The following is a 15,106-nucleotide window of genomic DNA, read 5'->3' as shown; positions in this document are numbered from 1 at the left end:
TTAAAATTATGCACTGTTAAGTACAAACATCTTTGCAGTTTATTATGTAAACACAGCTTTGTTTAGTTTTCTGAAATGTAAACTGTAAATATCCTACTACAGATTTTCAGTTCTCCATTACTTGCAGACTGGTAAGTACATGAACACTGCAAAACAATTCAGTGTTGAATCTAAAATCTAAAATGAAAAACACTGAAAAAAAAAAAAAAAAGCAAAAATGAATATTCTGCATTTAGCATACACACTTTGGGTACATCTATTTTGTTCATAAAGAGACAAGCAAAGGTGGACTGTAAATACATTGAAATGCAAAAATATGATAAAATACTGGTCACTGTTCAACCTTCTGAGAACTTCTGCCATGATTTCCCAGTACAGTACCTCTTTCCTTTCTTATCTCTACAATCTACTGGCAGCACAATGTAAGTTAAATGCCTTCAAGGGAAATCTCTTGACAGAGTGTCTCTCCTAAACCAAAAAGTGTTAAAAACGAGACTCCAAAAAAATCTCCCTGCTTCTTCCTTTGCTGCAGTGTTAGGCTTTTTTTCCCCCCTCTCCAATTGGTCTTTGCATTTACAATAAGAATAATTTTCATCATTGACTCAGTACTGCTATTCTGGGGATCTTTTCAATTCACTCAAAATATAGCTGCAAAAAATTCAAAGCCATCAACTTGTTATTGTTGCCTTCCTCCCAATCCAAGACTTGTCATTCTCTGCTGAATCCTAGTTCACCAGTCCCTCTCATCCACCCCATTCATTCTCAGCAATTTTATAGTGATGAAATGCAGCTTTTTTTTTTTTTCCCCTCCCACACCACTAATAATTCCATCTTTCAGCAAGCCCCACTGATAATTATCAATAAGTGATTAAACACAGTAAAATTGGAACTTTATGTCAAATCCCACGTCATACATCTGAAGGTTAATGAAGAAAACCTGTTTTTGTTATCTTACTAACCCACAGCTAGGACCTGTTCTTATAAAGCACTGGCAAAGAGTCTGAAGGTATCTCCAGGAGGGGCAAATAACCTCTCAGCAATGCTAGGTATGTGCTGCTGAGGTGCATTCCCACCATCCCACCAGGTGTGGAGTGGGATGCTCTCCAGATAGCTCTCAGGCTTTATTTGACTTAACTCTGTTCTTGCACACCTTTCAGGCACTGCAACATTCAGCACAGCAATACACACGTCCCTGTTTCATCTAGCCTACAGCTACTAGAAAGAAGAAAAGACTTCCTTATCACTGGGGAAAAAAGGAAAAAAAATCCCAAAACAATAGGGTGGGAGACTGGCATTAAGGGTCTAATACCTTTATTGAAAAAAAGTTCAAAATAAGGAATAAGAATTCCTATTCATACATTTGCTATCTTTCAAATCCATGGCTTGCTCTGCTCCATAGTCCATTACCAACCTCATTCCAGCTTTCTTTTCTTCAACCTTTCTTCTGAAACCTTAGGACTTAGCATTTAATCTATATGTTTAACTTCATATTTCCACATCTTTTGTTGCCATCTTCGAATTTGTATGTTAAATTTAGATGACAGGATTAAAATAATCATCACCATTATCAGCCTACGGTTCTGCATATCCTCAAACTTTCACAAGGTCTATACTGCATTCTGGCTATAAACTACTAAAGCTGAAGCAAAGAAAACTACGTTAAGTCTTTAGCACTACCTTGTTTATTGCACTGCTACTCAACTCTAAGATATAAGAGAGATCATCAAGACATCCAAGCCAGGTATACTCATTTTTAAGTGTCCTTCTACATCAAGGTCCTTATATCACACCTTGTTTTGATAGGATATATATACATACATTTAATTAGCATTTCATATTTAGAATGCTCATTCAAGAGATAATTTGACTTTATTTATTCTTTGTCTCTTCCTTCTGATGCAGCACCTCTCAAGTGGCCAAATTAAAAAAAAAAAAAAAAAAAAAGCTACAGAGGAAAATAAGTTCTCATTATTGTAGAACTTGCTCATATGACTAAAAGACTTAATTATATATTTATTTTAGCAATGACTGTCTAGCTTCATGATTAGGGCACCTAGATGAGAGAGACACCTTCTAACAGTTTTGACTTTCACTTTAGCCAGCGATCTTCTCATTAAAAGACCTAGCCATTTCCTCCTGTCTGAGCTGCAGCCTTTAAAAAGTTACATTCAATTACTCAATAAGCAGTTGGATACCTATTTTAGAATTAATCATAGAACAATTTAGGTTGGAAAGGACGTCGGAAAGTCATCCAGTTCATCCTTCCACACAAAGCAGAACTTAGAACAGATTACTCAGAATCTTGTACAGCTTAGTTCTGAATATCTTCTGAAAGAGAGCATCTACAGTCACTCTGGGCAAGCTTTTTTAGACATATTATTGCTTTCACTGTTACATAATAATAAATCATACTATATAGCGCAATTTGTGTTCATTACCTTTGTGCTATCACTGCGCACATTCAGGAAGCATTTACCTCCCTTTTCTCTGCACATATCCATTAGGCAGTTGAAGACAGCAGTTCAGATCTCACTTTAACCTTCTCAAAAATCAAACAGATCCAATTTTCTCAGTGATTTTACTCATTACATCTTTCATCCCCCTTATCATCTTGATGGTTCTTCGCAGAAGATGATACAGGTAAATTAGCATGTACCATCAGAGGTTAAGCAACTATGCACATATCTACAAAAGATGTTTAGACTCTGATTATCAATTGTGTCCCTGGCATTCACCACATATCCAAATTAAGAGCTAAGCAGTTTGGATGGCTAACAGATTTTTATATCATGGATATATACACATACTTTGAAAACCTGGAACACAAAATTTATTATGCTCAATACAATAAATGTATAACAAATATGAAAAACTATAAAAGGAAGAAGCTTAAACTTACTCGTGTATGGGGCTGCCGAATCACGGCCTGAACCTCTGATTGATCACCTGAGGCGAGCAATGAGTCAGCCACAGGAGCACAGGTGAAGGCAATTCACCTGTGCTGCAGAAAGGGGTGGAGCCTGGCTCCACCTTTCCTAGACCCATTTAAGAGCTGGCTATCAGCAGGGAAGGATCTCTTCTGGAGATCCACACCATCAGAGTTTACCATGTGAGCCCAGGATAGGGAGAGTGTCCTTCTTTCCTACTCTAATACAATAACTACATCAGCCAAACTCCTGGATATACTGTATCATCTGTATATTCATTGATTGTACAACGTGGAAGTTGTAAATAATGGTCTTTTTATTTCCATATTTTTTTTTGTGAAGCATTAACTCACTACTGCACTGAACACCATATTTATACACAGTGAAATCTCCACAGTCCCAAAAGTACTGCAGAACAAAATACACAAACTCAGAAACCAAAGGACAAATTTTAAGAAACCATACTAATCAATGAGACAGTTCAGCACACAATACTCACCTGCCTTTTAGCGTTCTTGTAATATACTGCTTTCATATAACTTCTAATTTAGAACCTCTTCCCCTAGCTATTCAAATGTTTTAATAAACAGAGATAAGCAAGATGGTACAAAACAATGAAAACATATGTTAAAGAATTTACGAGATTTAATACATCCGTTTATAAACAAAAGGTAAATGAGATCAGACTAATGTACAAAGACACCATATATTGAATGTTCTACTGACAGAGCATGCATGGTACAACAGTATTTTATTTTTTTTTTTTAAACCAGGTACAAATACATTTGCTCTCAATATCTTATCTATTTTTCTTGCCTTCTCAAGTGCAGCATTATGTATACCTAAAATAAATTAAACTTAAGAAAAAAATTGTCCCTGAATCCATATACGCAATCTCTCAGAGTTAAATGGTTCAAAGGAGAAAGTAGTAGATACACACTTCTGAAAGAGTGGCCAACTGCACATAATAACTTATTTACTAATGAATGTCAAAAAAGAAATAGCCTCTAATTCCATTACTATAATTACCTCTATGTAGATGGACAACTACAGGCAATGATCAAAAATCCTTAACAGTATAGCTGCTATAGTTTTTGCTTGCCGAGAATATTTTGAAACTTAATCTAATCCTGAATCATTTCACATTTTCAGGGTTCCATTCTCTGTGTTGTTGCCTTTATGGCAACTTTTTCCATGGAGGCTCTTAAAATACCCCACACCCTACAACCTACGGTCCAATAAATTCCCTTTTGAAATATTAAGTAATTTGTTTGCATCTCGCCTTCTTCCAATCATGATACTCTACTGCTATTTTGTATGATAACTAAGCATTAAGAATTATGCTATAAAAAAAAAAAAAAAAAGATCCACTTGCATACACATACCTCTATACAAATGTTACCACCATTACTTCTGTTAAGTGTCGGTTTCAAATCAACTCTTCTCTTAGCAAAGACCAGTTCCAAAAGTAAAGTGGCACAAAGAACTTCCATGTCTAGCCAAACTGTACAATTGTAATAGCCACATAAACAGTTACAGGGTTTTTTGCTTGTGATTTTTTAAGGGCAAGACTACATCTTAGGAATACAGCCCTAGTCAACCTTGGGTTTCTCTAATAAAATCATTTTTGTGTTCTGCTATGTTCTTTCAGCATCTATCTACAGGGGATGAAGTTGGTCCATGCTTTTAAGTGCAAGGCACTGTTTTCTTTCATTCATGTGCAAATGCACTGCATTGAAAGGCTTGCATCATTTCTGTTTACTTCCCTGTGTTCTTTCTTTTCCAATTATATTCTTCCCAGTGAAAGTTCATTTCATTTTCATTCAGTACATACATTCCATTAAACAGAGGCACTACAATGTTGCTAAAAGAAGGAGTAAGGAAGAGACAGAGGAAATAAAATTAGATAATAGGAAATGTATTTAATGACTTTTCGTTTTCAACTGAGCCACTGCAGGAGAAGCTTCATTGTCTTTCTGGGAAAATGTGTTCATTCTTTTCAGAAGCACATAAGGAACCTTTACAGCTCACAATATACTTAGCAGTGCCGACATCTTAGTTTGAAACTATACTACACCAAAGATGCTGCCAATGCCCAGGATGCTCTTGGTGCTCTAGAGGAGCACGACAAGGAACAAATAGAAGAGTCTTGCCATATAAGATTTGAGTAGTCTTCAAAAGCATAAGTTTCTTACCCTGACATGTCACTGTAATTCTGTTGTTAATCAACCAGAGATCCCTGCCTCAAAAAGAAAGCAGCTTCTCTGGGTTCACTACAAGGCAACTGTTTCCACTGAACAGAACTGCTGACATCCATAATCCACATCAGAGAATCACAGAATGCCCTAGGTTGGAAGGGACCCATAATGACCATTGAGTTCAAATCCTGTTTCCACATAGGAAGGTATCACATCCCAATTACTTGTGGGCAATCCACTTCTCTATGTTGCTGAAACCAGCCCTACAGCTTACAGCAACAGACTGGGGACAAGTAGGTAGTGACTCAACTTTACTGATGTGACAAGTATACGTGAGCACTTCATGCTGAAATATGCACTTCAATTATACCTGCAGCTTCCCTTTTTTTTTTTTCCAACTTATCTTGATTTTTTTTTTTTTTTTTTAAAGTTCCATGCTTGTATTTTGACTTGATGAACTGTTACTGCATATCTGTTAAGACACGAGAAACCAACAGCTGATATCCTTTACAGTATGAACAAGATTCCCTTTCACTTGCATTTCTGCTATGACTACAGCAACTCTTAAATTGGCAGCCAACTGCAGCATCACTTCCCCTCTGCAAGATTACTCAGCAAACAATTGCCACAATATACCCTATAATGTACAGCAGCCAATCTTGTAATTCTTGAATCACTTCAGGATTATGTCTGTTCTCCTCTATTTGTTCCCTTGCTATTGATCTGTCAAGATGTTCACAGATAGAAATGGAAACGGTGCTAGAAAACTTACAATACAGACTGTATGGGACACTGGTAATGACCATTTAAAATTCTTGCAGCAACAGCAGTTCAAAGCAGAGTACAAGTTTTGCTAGCCGCCCCCCTTTCTTTTCTCAGCTTTCTACTTGATGCTTACACTCAGAGCTCCTCAGCAATATTACTGTTCAAGTACAAACTTTAAGTAACTCTCAAATGAGTAAGTTACATCAGTATATTTTCTGTATTTAGAATTCACTTCTATAACAAATACACCAAGACAACAGTACTGAGTCAAGACAGTCCCAGTAAAAGGAATGAGTGCTGAAGGGGACCTATGCAAATGAGGAGGCAGCTTCTGAAGTATATGCTAAACAGAAAAAAAACACAAACTTCTCCAACAGATAACAATGGAGATCTATTAAAACTTCTGTGCCTGGGTCTTAACGGTATCTTCACAGAAAAGAATCCAGAAACATGGTTTAAAAAATTTCAGTAAAGCAAAAAAACTTATCCTGCCCACAGGCACAAGAGATTAACTAGCTCGTCAGCCCTCCTCTTTCAGAATTGAGGTTTCACTGTCAGGGAAATCACTGATGCCCTGAACATTAAGGGACCCTGCATTAGCAGTGTGCATCTGCTTCCCCAGCTCCTAGGAAACTTACGAGCTCAATGCATGGCGTCATTCACACCCTCTACTGGGCTGCTGGCACTTGCTCCCATCTGGGGACAGCACTGGTTGTAGTAGTATTGCAGCGCATGCCAAAGGCTTTCAGTGTCTCAGGTTGAGAATACGAGTATAGCAGGTGCTAACTTGAGCTATGTCTTTAAGGTTTTAGGCTCTGTGCTTTTCTGCAAGCCTGGCCAAGACAATGTGACACATGAAGAGGGCAGAACAGCCTTCCACAGCTAATGGCATGGATGCCCCTTAGTTTTAAATGCCAAGTCTAGACAAAGGGTTTCTTCCTTAAATTTTGGAGTGCTCACACTGCTGACTAGGGCAACATTTGTCACTATTCTGAAGTCTGTGTTAGAAGAAGAGGAGAATTTAGTGAAATTGGAAACAGGCTATAGAAAAAGAAAAAAAAAAGCATGACTTCTTTTCTAGTCATTAAGGCAGGATGAGGTTTGGAAGCATTTACAGAATGTATACAGAAACCCAGTGATCTATAAGTTGTTTACATTAAATCTTTGGAATAGATGTCAGCTACAAAATATAATGGGTCACTTCAAAGTCCAAACACAAAAACTTAATGTATTTTTTCAGCTGTTTGTCTCATTAGCCCTTTATCTATTATTTATTTTATCTAAATCTATTCAACACTAAGAAGGAAAAAGTCTGTCAAGAAGTCACAAGTCAGACAAGAAAGCCACCCTGCTTCCATATGCCAGGAAATTTAATAACCAATAATCTACCTGCATTACATAGAGATCCTACATAATGATTTTCATGTACCTGTCATACATCAAATGCCATCCAAGAATTCTTAGTGATGTTGAATAAACAAATGCATAAAGGAATACAGTTACAGATAAGTACAGATACCTATACATTTAATCCTTTAGACACCTTCAAACTTCTTTAAAGAAAAATACAGGAAAGCTCTTTAAAAATTGGGTAATTCAGTCATCAAATACAGTTTTATGTAAGGGGAATGGGTAAATACAGTAAGTATCAACTTTCCCTCTTACCTGAAGAGGAACTCTTCAGTTATAAAGCAACTAAACAGAAGACGAAGTTGTCTAAGTCATAATAAATACCTGAAATGCACAGGAAAAAAAAAAAAAAAAAAAAAATACCCCAGAAGGCTTTTTCAATTTGCTTTACAAGTATTAGTTCAAAAGCACCTAGAAAACTGCAAATCCAAGGACCATAACAACATTATATAAGCACCATACTACTGATCTTACCTAGCACACGTGAGATAACCACCAGGGATAGTTTTTTCAAAATGCATATTGCTTGTAGTTTGTCTGTTATTAAACTTTCATTAAGTAAGCAGAACTGTAAATGGTATTTAGCTCCACAGCTCTGGTCAAATGTTCACAAAAAGATCTGTGCTGTTTGGTTCCCCAGTGAAAACTTTTCAGTTAAGCAAATGACACTGCAAAAATAAATCCTTAGTGCACAGAACACTTTTTCAGAAGCCTGTCAATAAAACAAGTTCATACAAAAGACCAAGATACAAAAATGCTCACCACCAATACAAAAAGATATTATGAACGCTTGTCTATCAGATGCATTTTAAAATAACTGGTTAGTCTGAAACACAAATAAATCCTTACCTGTCTCAACAATTTCTCAACAGCTGACATGACCATGAGTCCTCTCCACACAACTGGGGCAGTCTCTTCTATCAAGAAGCCCATAGACATGCTGAAACAAAAAAAGCAAAAACTTAACCTTCCAGCATGATATTAAGTATATCTGTCAAGAAGCTTGATTTGAATAAAAACATGCTCACCATGCGATTCCATAGTTCTTAAGGGGCCTCATTAGATTTTCTAAAACAAAAGCAAACACATTTTTTTGGGAAGGTGTTTTTTCTTCTGTTTTAAAGAAATAAGTTTAGATTTTTTTTTTTCTTTTAAGAGCAGTTTTTCCTTCTCTATCAACAGAATTTGTCTATTCTTCCCCTCATTCCTTCCATATATTTATATATGTGTACTTTTACCTATTCTACCTGAGATCTTAAGCCTACGTTTTCTTAGGCTGCAACATTTTACTGGTGTCATTCAAGTCTTGACAGAGAAACAACAACTAAAGGTACCTCTAGATTACATGCTATAACAGTGCTGAAGAAAATCCTCAGGACTTACATAAACTTTTCTAAATATATAATACGCTTACATGGACATATGCTTATTTGGACATTGCAAAGGTAATGCCCTTGCCATGCTTCACACTCCTCCCTATGCTTTCCAGACTCAAGAAATAAAAAAAAAAGAGGCAAAATACTGCAATTGCTTCACTGTCAAAGGGATGAGGCAGCAAAAAGTAAACAAATCAACAATAAGATAACATGAATGCACTCAAAAAAAAAAAAAAATCCCCCCAAAGCCTGAGACTTTTTTTTTTTCTAGACTCCATCATCCAAGTTTACAATTTTCCTCAAAATGGCACATACATACAAAAGACCCAAAAGAATTATATCTGAGCCTCACCTCACCAGTTTATTTTAAGAGCACGTACAGGCAGGAACCAGCAGAAAACAGCGAGATCACTTTAAGCCATAAAGATATATTACAACGTGCATTGACAGAAACCTCTGATGCAACTAAAGTAAAAACATTTATCTAATAAAAAAAGGACAATGTGAATATAATTTGGTGCATTCGAAGCTGAACTCCAAAATTCAGACAAAACAACATCCAAGAGCACTCAAATTAAACAGCTGAAATAAAATATACAGATGAAAGCTTTCAAGCAATCAAGTAAACAGGCGTTTGAGCCATGTAATTGGATAAATCGTAGAAATATGGCTGAAAATAAATTCCACACAGTTTCTGTACACACTGTGTTTTGGTTTACAAATCAAAAAGAACAAAACAGAAAGCTAAACAAATCACTTCCATGACAACTGCATTCAAGAAAGTACAAAGCTGTTAAAGGAAAAGAGATGTGCTTGGACTGATTCCCTGAACAAGCTAAGTTCATCTTGGTAGCTCCATTCAGATTTTAATCAGGGCTGAGTTTTGGTGGCATTATACTGTATCACAATGCGAGTCATCAGGCTTGCTTCTTTACCCTGCAGCAAGGTGGCTTTGCTATGGAAAGGTTGATGACATTTGAACTTCAGCCTAGATTCACCTCTAGGCACTGCTTTGGTGCCTTTGTAAACAACACATACTGCCACAAGCTATAATTCTGCTGACAGTATTGAGGAAAAAAATACCACTTTCATATTTACCTATGAGAAGTTTTTCTTTTTAAAAAAAAAAAAAAAAGTGAAGCACCTGTAACAGCATGCATCATTGCAGCATCAAGGTCTGATTCGCCTTTACTATGAAAGAGACAACTATGAAGAAAAAAAGGAGGCCAATTCTTCACAGCTCAGCATGTGAGGATAAGGACTGAAAAATAAGAATGAAATGATTGCAGAAAGCCTAAGAACATTGAGAAAGTTTATCAAAATAACATGCAACTTTTCAGTTCAACCCAGGTGCTCTAAGGTACATCAATACAACATCAGTATCTGAGACTAACATCTCAACATCCACTACCTCTGTACAGAACCCAGGTAAGGCACGTGAACCTTATGCAACAGATGCACGTACCTCTCGTGCCCCTCAGTGCATTACAGGAGAGTTGCTGCAGGCACGCTGTGCTGACCTGCTGCCAAAGAGGGTCTCTGTTACTGGAATGGGTGTGCTGTTTACTCCTCAACAGCAGAGCTTCATTTTATAAACACTGCATCTTAGCTCCTTGATTAACAACTATGACTATAAACTGCTCAGAGGTGCAAGGTTTAATCAAGTTCATATGCTGCACAAGAACAATTCCCAACCTGTTGTCTATTCTGGCTATAACATGCTGCATACTCTCAAAGTAGTACAAAATCCATGAAGCACCCTACTGTTTTCCTACTGCTAAAAAGCATTCTTAAGACTATCTCAAACCTGAAGTGCTTCAGCAGGCTCTGGTAATCACCCCCATCTCATCAAACACAACAGGCAACCTTCCTCTATCACTTTGGGTCTCATAAAGACTTTGTAAAGCATAGCATGTTGAGAAGATTAAGCTAAATGAGAACTCAGTAACATCTCTATTTCCTGTTTATTTCAGAGCATAGTTAACACTTCCTTCTCTGTTATCAAATGTCTACCATGCAGTTTCAGAAATCAAGAAAATAGACAATAAATTTGATTTCTTCAAATCATAACAGAAAGAGCCACAATATACTATCCATGTTGATATCAATTTCCTCATTTGCAAATTCTAAGCAAGTTTGGTGGCCATAAAATAGAGTTCTGTGCTTTCCCACAGAGCAATAACATCAAAACAGCATCAAAGAAATATCAGTAAAATTCCTTTTATGTTAGGACACAAATAGGGAATTGGAAAATGCAAACTTGAAAGTTAGAGCAGCACAGCAAATTGCTGATCAAAAGTGTTCAGGGACCAGCCTGAAGACTGGATTGTTACTCGCTTAGGGAAGAATGATACTGAATGATGTTCAAATCCTTGGGAAGGATCTTCCACACTTCATAAAACGTACACCTTTGGTTTTGTATTTTTCCAGAAAACCAAACTTTGCTGTTTACTTACTTTGTTACTAGCCTAAGAAAGTAACAGAGCTACCCCAGAGAGCTTATTTTCTGGGAATAACAGAGCTTATTCTCTGGGATGCCTGACATAGCTGTTCAATGGCATCCATAGGTTAGTGCAATACAAACTAAGCTTAGAGCTATAAATTCCATAGGAAGAGACATTGGCTCAGTTTTCAGATGTCTGCAGATTGAAGCATTAAAGCAAGTAAAAGCTTACATTCAGTCTTATCGTGTATGTAAAGGCCATTATTCCAGAAGATTGTGATGTTACACTACACCCCATTAAGAGCCATCACGCTGCTTAAGGAAAGTAAACATAGCTTATTACATGGATGTTATTTCTACAACATCCATGTAGGAAGGCATTATCTCATTTTACAGATGAGAGAATCCAGACACAGGCTGTGAAACTGTTAGTGCTGCCAATGACTGCAGAATCCTGCAGACTTGGAGACCTGTACTGCATTCCTCCAAGGGCTGATACAAGAGAGCCACAGCTCTGCTTACCTCCAGTGCTAGAAAGCATATAGAAACAACTGATAAATAGTTAAGTTTTACTGCTAAAACAACATATTTTCTATTGAAACCTGAAAGAACTAAAATAAAAACAGCAAACTTAAGCATAAACAATATTCAACGGGAAAAAAAAAAATGTAGAAAAAAAAAATCACACTACAGTCTGTTACACAAGTCAGAATAGCCTACGGATCCCACTGCGTTAAACAAAATCATACAAGACAAACTTCATTAATGTGCCATACATACGGACAAGCTAAACAGATTTTCAGCATGGTCACATGTAAAATCTCAAACTTCTTGCATGATCTGTTTTTCAGTTGTATATAGTTTCATGCTATGGTGATTACAGAACAATCCACCAATCTAAGCCTCCAATTTAACAAAACTTTCTGTTTATCACATCATAGCAAATAGTAATTTTTATATGGCTGTTAATGTGTAAGTTCAGGTAAGTTATGTGCAGTATCTTCTGTCAGCACCCAAGGTCAACAATCTTTAATAGGAGAATCCAGGTTCCAGTCAAGGACATGAAGGCCGCAATCATTACATGGTTGAACATAAAAATTTCTATCAATCAAGAACAACAAACAGAAGTAGATGTCTTCAGTAGGTTCATAGAAAATAACCATCCCTAAGAGGTGGGAAAAGTGACTGACAGGAAGGGAAAAAGAGTACCAGGAACTCTTTTTGTACAAAGGTCCCCTTGTACAAATATAAATGTCTCCCATGATTCCAGATGCCTTCAGGAGCTGGATTTGCAGTGGAGAGCCATACATTCTGAGCAGACAGCTTAAAACCAGAAACCATATTTGAACATGTTTTAAACAGCGCCAATTTCCTGCTTAAAGACAACTTCATTTCACTCACAGTGTTAATAGGATGGGAAAGCAAAGCAGAGGGAAGGGGAGGGAGGCAAATAGACCCAGAAACTACGTCTGGGCCCCAGGGCATTCCACAATAAAACAGAGCCCAACCTACCTCCAATAGAAAGGGTGGGATGCTGACACCAAAGTACTAGTCAAAGTCAGAAATTTTAAAGACCCAATCACTTTAACTGCTTATGCCAGAAGCCCAGAATATTCTAAGGCAAACAACTGACTAATTGAGACTTTAAGATGGATTTCACACTGTGTTATAAATTTATTTGAAGAATTGCCTCAAAGGTATTACAGTTTGCATTTTAAGCTTAAGGAGGGATGAGATTTCCCATTATGCTCTGCACTAACAGTGTTATCTGAGCATGGAGACATCACAAATACTTCAACCAAAGCAAACAACCAAAGATAGTCAAAGAACATAACTCAGTGCTCAGAAAATAACTCAATTTTTTAAAAGAGACAAATGCATAGAGAAATGTAGCTTTTTCCATAAGAATTCCTTCTTATATTTTGTCAGTCTACCAATCCCATTACTTGAGAAGATTTTCACAGCTTTCTTCCTCCTAGTAGATTGTAGAGGCAACAAAGCTCTGTGAAAGCATTTTCATTAACAGGCCTGCTTTGCAGCTATGGTATCAGTTCTACCTAAAAGCAAGAGACCTAATTGTTTGCTGAAAGAGTATACTTCAAAAGCAAGTCTGGCAAAAGTAAAAAAAAACACTCAGTAATTTAGTCATGAGTTTATTACATTTTAAGACATCTTTGAGTTGTTAAGTTAGGACTAAAGATACAGGACTAGTTTTAAATATGGTTCCATTGCCTTCAACCACAAATGTACTTCTTACAATCACTAAAATAGCCCACATTTTGAAGAATTCTCAAAGCTTTGTGGAACCAAAAAAGCTGGGTTTTTTTGTGGCTCAAGAGTTGTCCTAGAGTAATTGGAGTGGATTCCTTAAGTTCCTGATACCTGTTTCCTGATTCCTGATTCCAAAATACCTAATGAAATGATTAACCAAGTCAAATGGTTATGAGAAGCTCAGGTTTTGTTTGCCAAGCATGTAATCCACCTAAAAGACAGAAACAGCAGAAGCTAAGGGGTTTAGCAACAATGGAAATCTTCACTGTATTTAAAACTGACTTTTTTCCCATCCTCACCAAGTTTCTGACTCTCACTCCATAATTATGATGTCCATACACTTCTCCTCTCTCCCAAGTACTAACTACCTCATCACATATGAAAAAGCCTTCAAAATAGAAACGCATCTAATTGTAACATTCTGAATTATTACTTGCTCTTCAACACACTTTGAAACAGATTTTCAAAATATCTGCCAATCTATAACTAAACAGTAATTTCAGTTATCAGTTCTTAATAAGAAACAAGAACAAAAAAAATAAGAGCCCGAAGCATAGCCAGCCACTTTGACATGAGCAACTATGGAACTGCTTACAATGCTAAGAAAACCTGTTTCCTGTGAATACATCTGTGAATACAGTTGTTTCCAGTTAAAGTTATTTCGCTTATGGCAGGTACAAAATACTTCCTTAGTATTGCCATATTTTCTGACATTTTTGTTTTTACTGCAACAGCTACTTAAGTTTGCCTCTCATACAACAAAAGAGGTTTTTACACTGTGCCAGAGCTTACACTTTTTACTTAACCTTTACAGCCTATTCTCAACAAGTTTGCCAGAGAAGGTAAGATGGCCCTTCAGGCTAATAAGAAAAGACAACCACCTCAAAGCAGTCTTCTCATCAGTGCAGGGATTTTCAATCAGCAATGTCACTGACTGCTGCTGTCTCTTTTCTATAATGAAATCAACAGATATTCTTAGTGGTGCAGACACATCTGCTTAATCTCCAACTAGATACAATGAATACGGATAGCGCAAACAGCAAGTGTTTCTGGAAACTAAAGGAGAACAAGTTAAAAAGGCACATTAGGCTTTCTAGACTAAGGACAGCTAGCAGGCATCAAAATCATTGAGGATGGGAGATCAGACTGTTGAAGTGAAAAGTAAAGTTTAAAAAACAAACAAACATTTGGGGATGGGGATGTTGATCAAAGAAAAAAAGTAGTATTATTTTAAGAGAGTTCTCTGATAAACTCCAGGAGGGTCTGGTCCTTACAGATCTTCAAAGACAGGACTGTGTGGCCTAAAAAGTGGAAGCAATACAGAACTGTTTCAGTTACCTAGATAAGCTGTGGTAAGACATCAAAGTAAAAGGCCACATTTCAGTTCAGAATACTTTCAGAAAAGAATAAACATGTAACATTGAACTACAGGCAATTTAAAAACCACTTGTTTACAAATCAAGAGCAGTAGCAGTACAAAACATGACGTTGAGAGAATCAAATTTAGTTTTTATTTGAATTAATCATGACGCTGCTTCACCAGTGAAGCATGATAAAGACATCTCTGTTGATTAATACAAGCTCTATAAAATTAAATCTTCACATATGACCAGGAAACTTCATGGTTACATGAACAACCACACCATCAATGTAACATTTTCTTTAATCAGTACACTGCAAGTTTTCTATTCATAATTCAAATTTTCTATTCATATC

At 36.7% G+C, this 15,106-nt stretch overlaps 1 protein-coding gene and 1 long non-coding RNA gene across 2 annotated transcripts in view; both read right to left on the bottom strand.

Annotated features, from left to right (window-relative positions):
- The window catches only part of NUBPL (nucleotide binding protein like), an 80,923-nt gene that overhangs the window by 44,776 nt on the left and 21,041 nt on the right, over positions 1-15,106 (bottom strand). Inside the window, exons 5-6 of the mRNA XM_042814048.1 lie at positions 8,329-8,368; positions 8,150-8,240 (exon numbers count right to left, since the gene is read on the bottom strand). Of these exons, the coding sequence (XP_042669982.1) occupies positions 8,150-8,240; positions 8,329-8,368 (131 nt within the window). The remainder of the gene's footprint in view (positions 1-8,149; positions 8,241-8,328; positions 8,369-15,106) is intronic.
- Positions 12,770-14,685, bottom strand: LOC122157858. The gene is made up of 2 exons (XR_006168035.1): positions 14,272-14,685; positions 12,770-13,601 (listed from the first exon to the last, which is right to left on the bottom strand). It is a non-coding gene; the product is annotated as an uncharacterized LOC122157858 (long non-coding RNA).

This window comes from Centrocercus urophasianus, unplaced genomic scaffold (genome assembly GCF_019232065.1).
Source record: "Centrocercus urophasianus isolate 14NV4802_14NV808 unplaced genomic scaffold, USGS_Curo_1.0 seq_14, whole genome shotgun sequence".
NCBI lineage: Eukaryota > Metazoa > Chordata > Aves > Galliformes > Phasianidae > Centrocercus > Centrocercus urophasianus.
The sequence above is the reverse complement of the archived record's forward strand: the minus strand, read 5'-3'. Positions and strand labels throughout refer to the sequence as shown.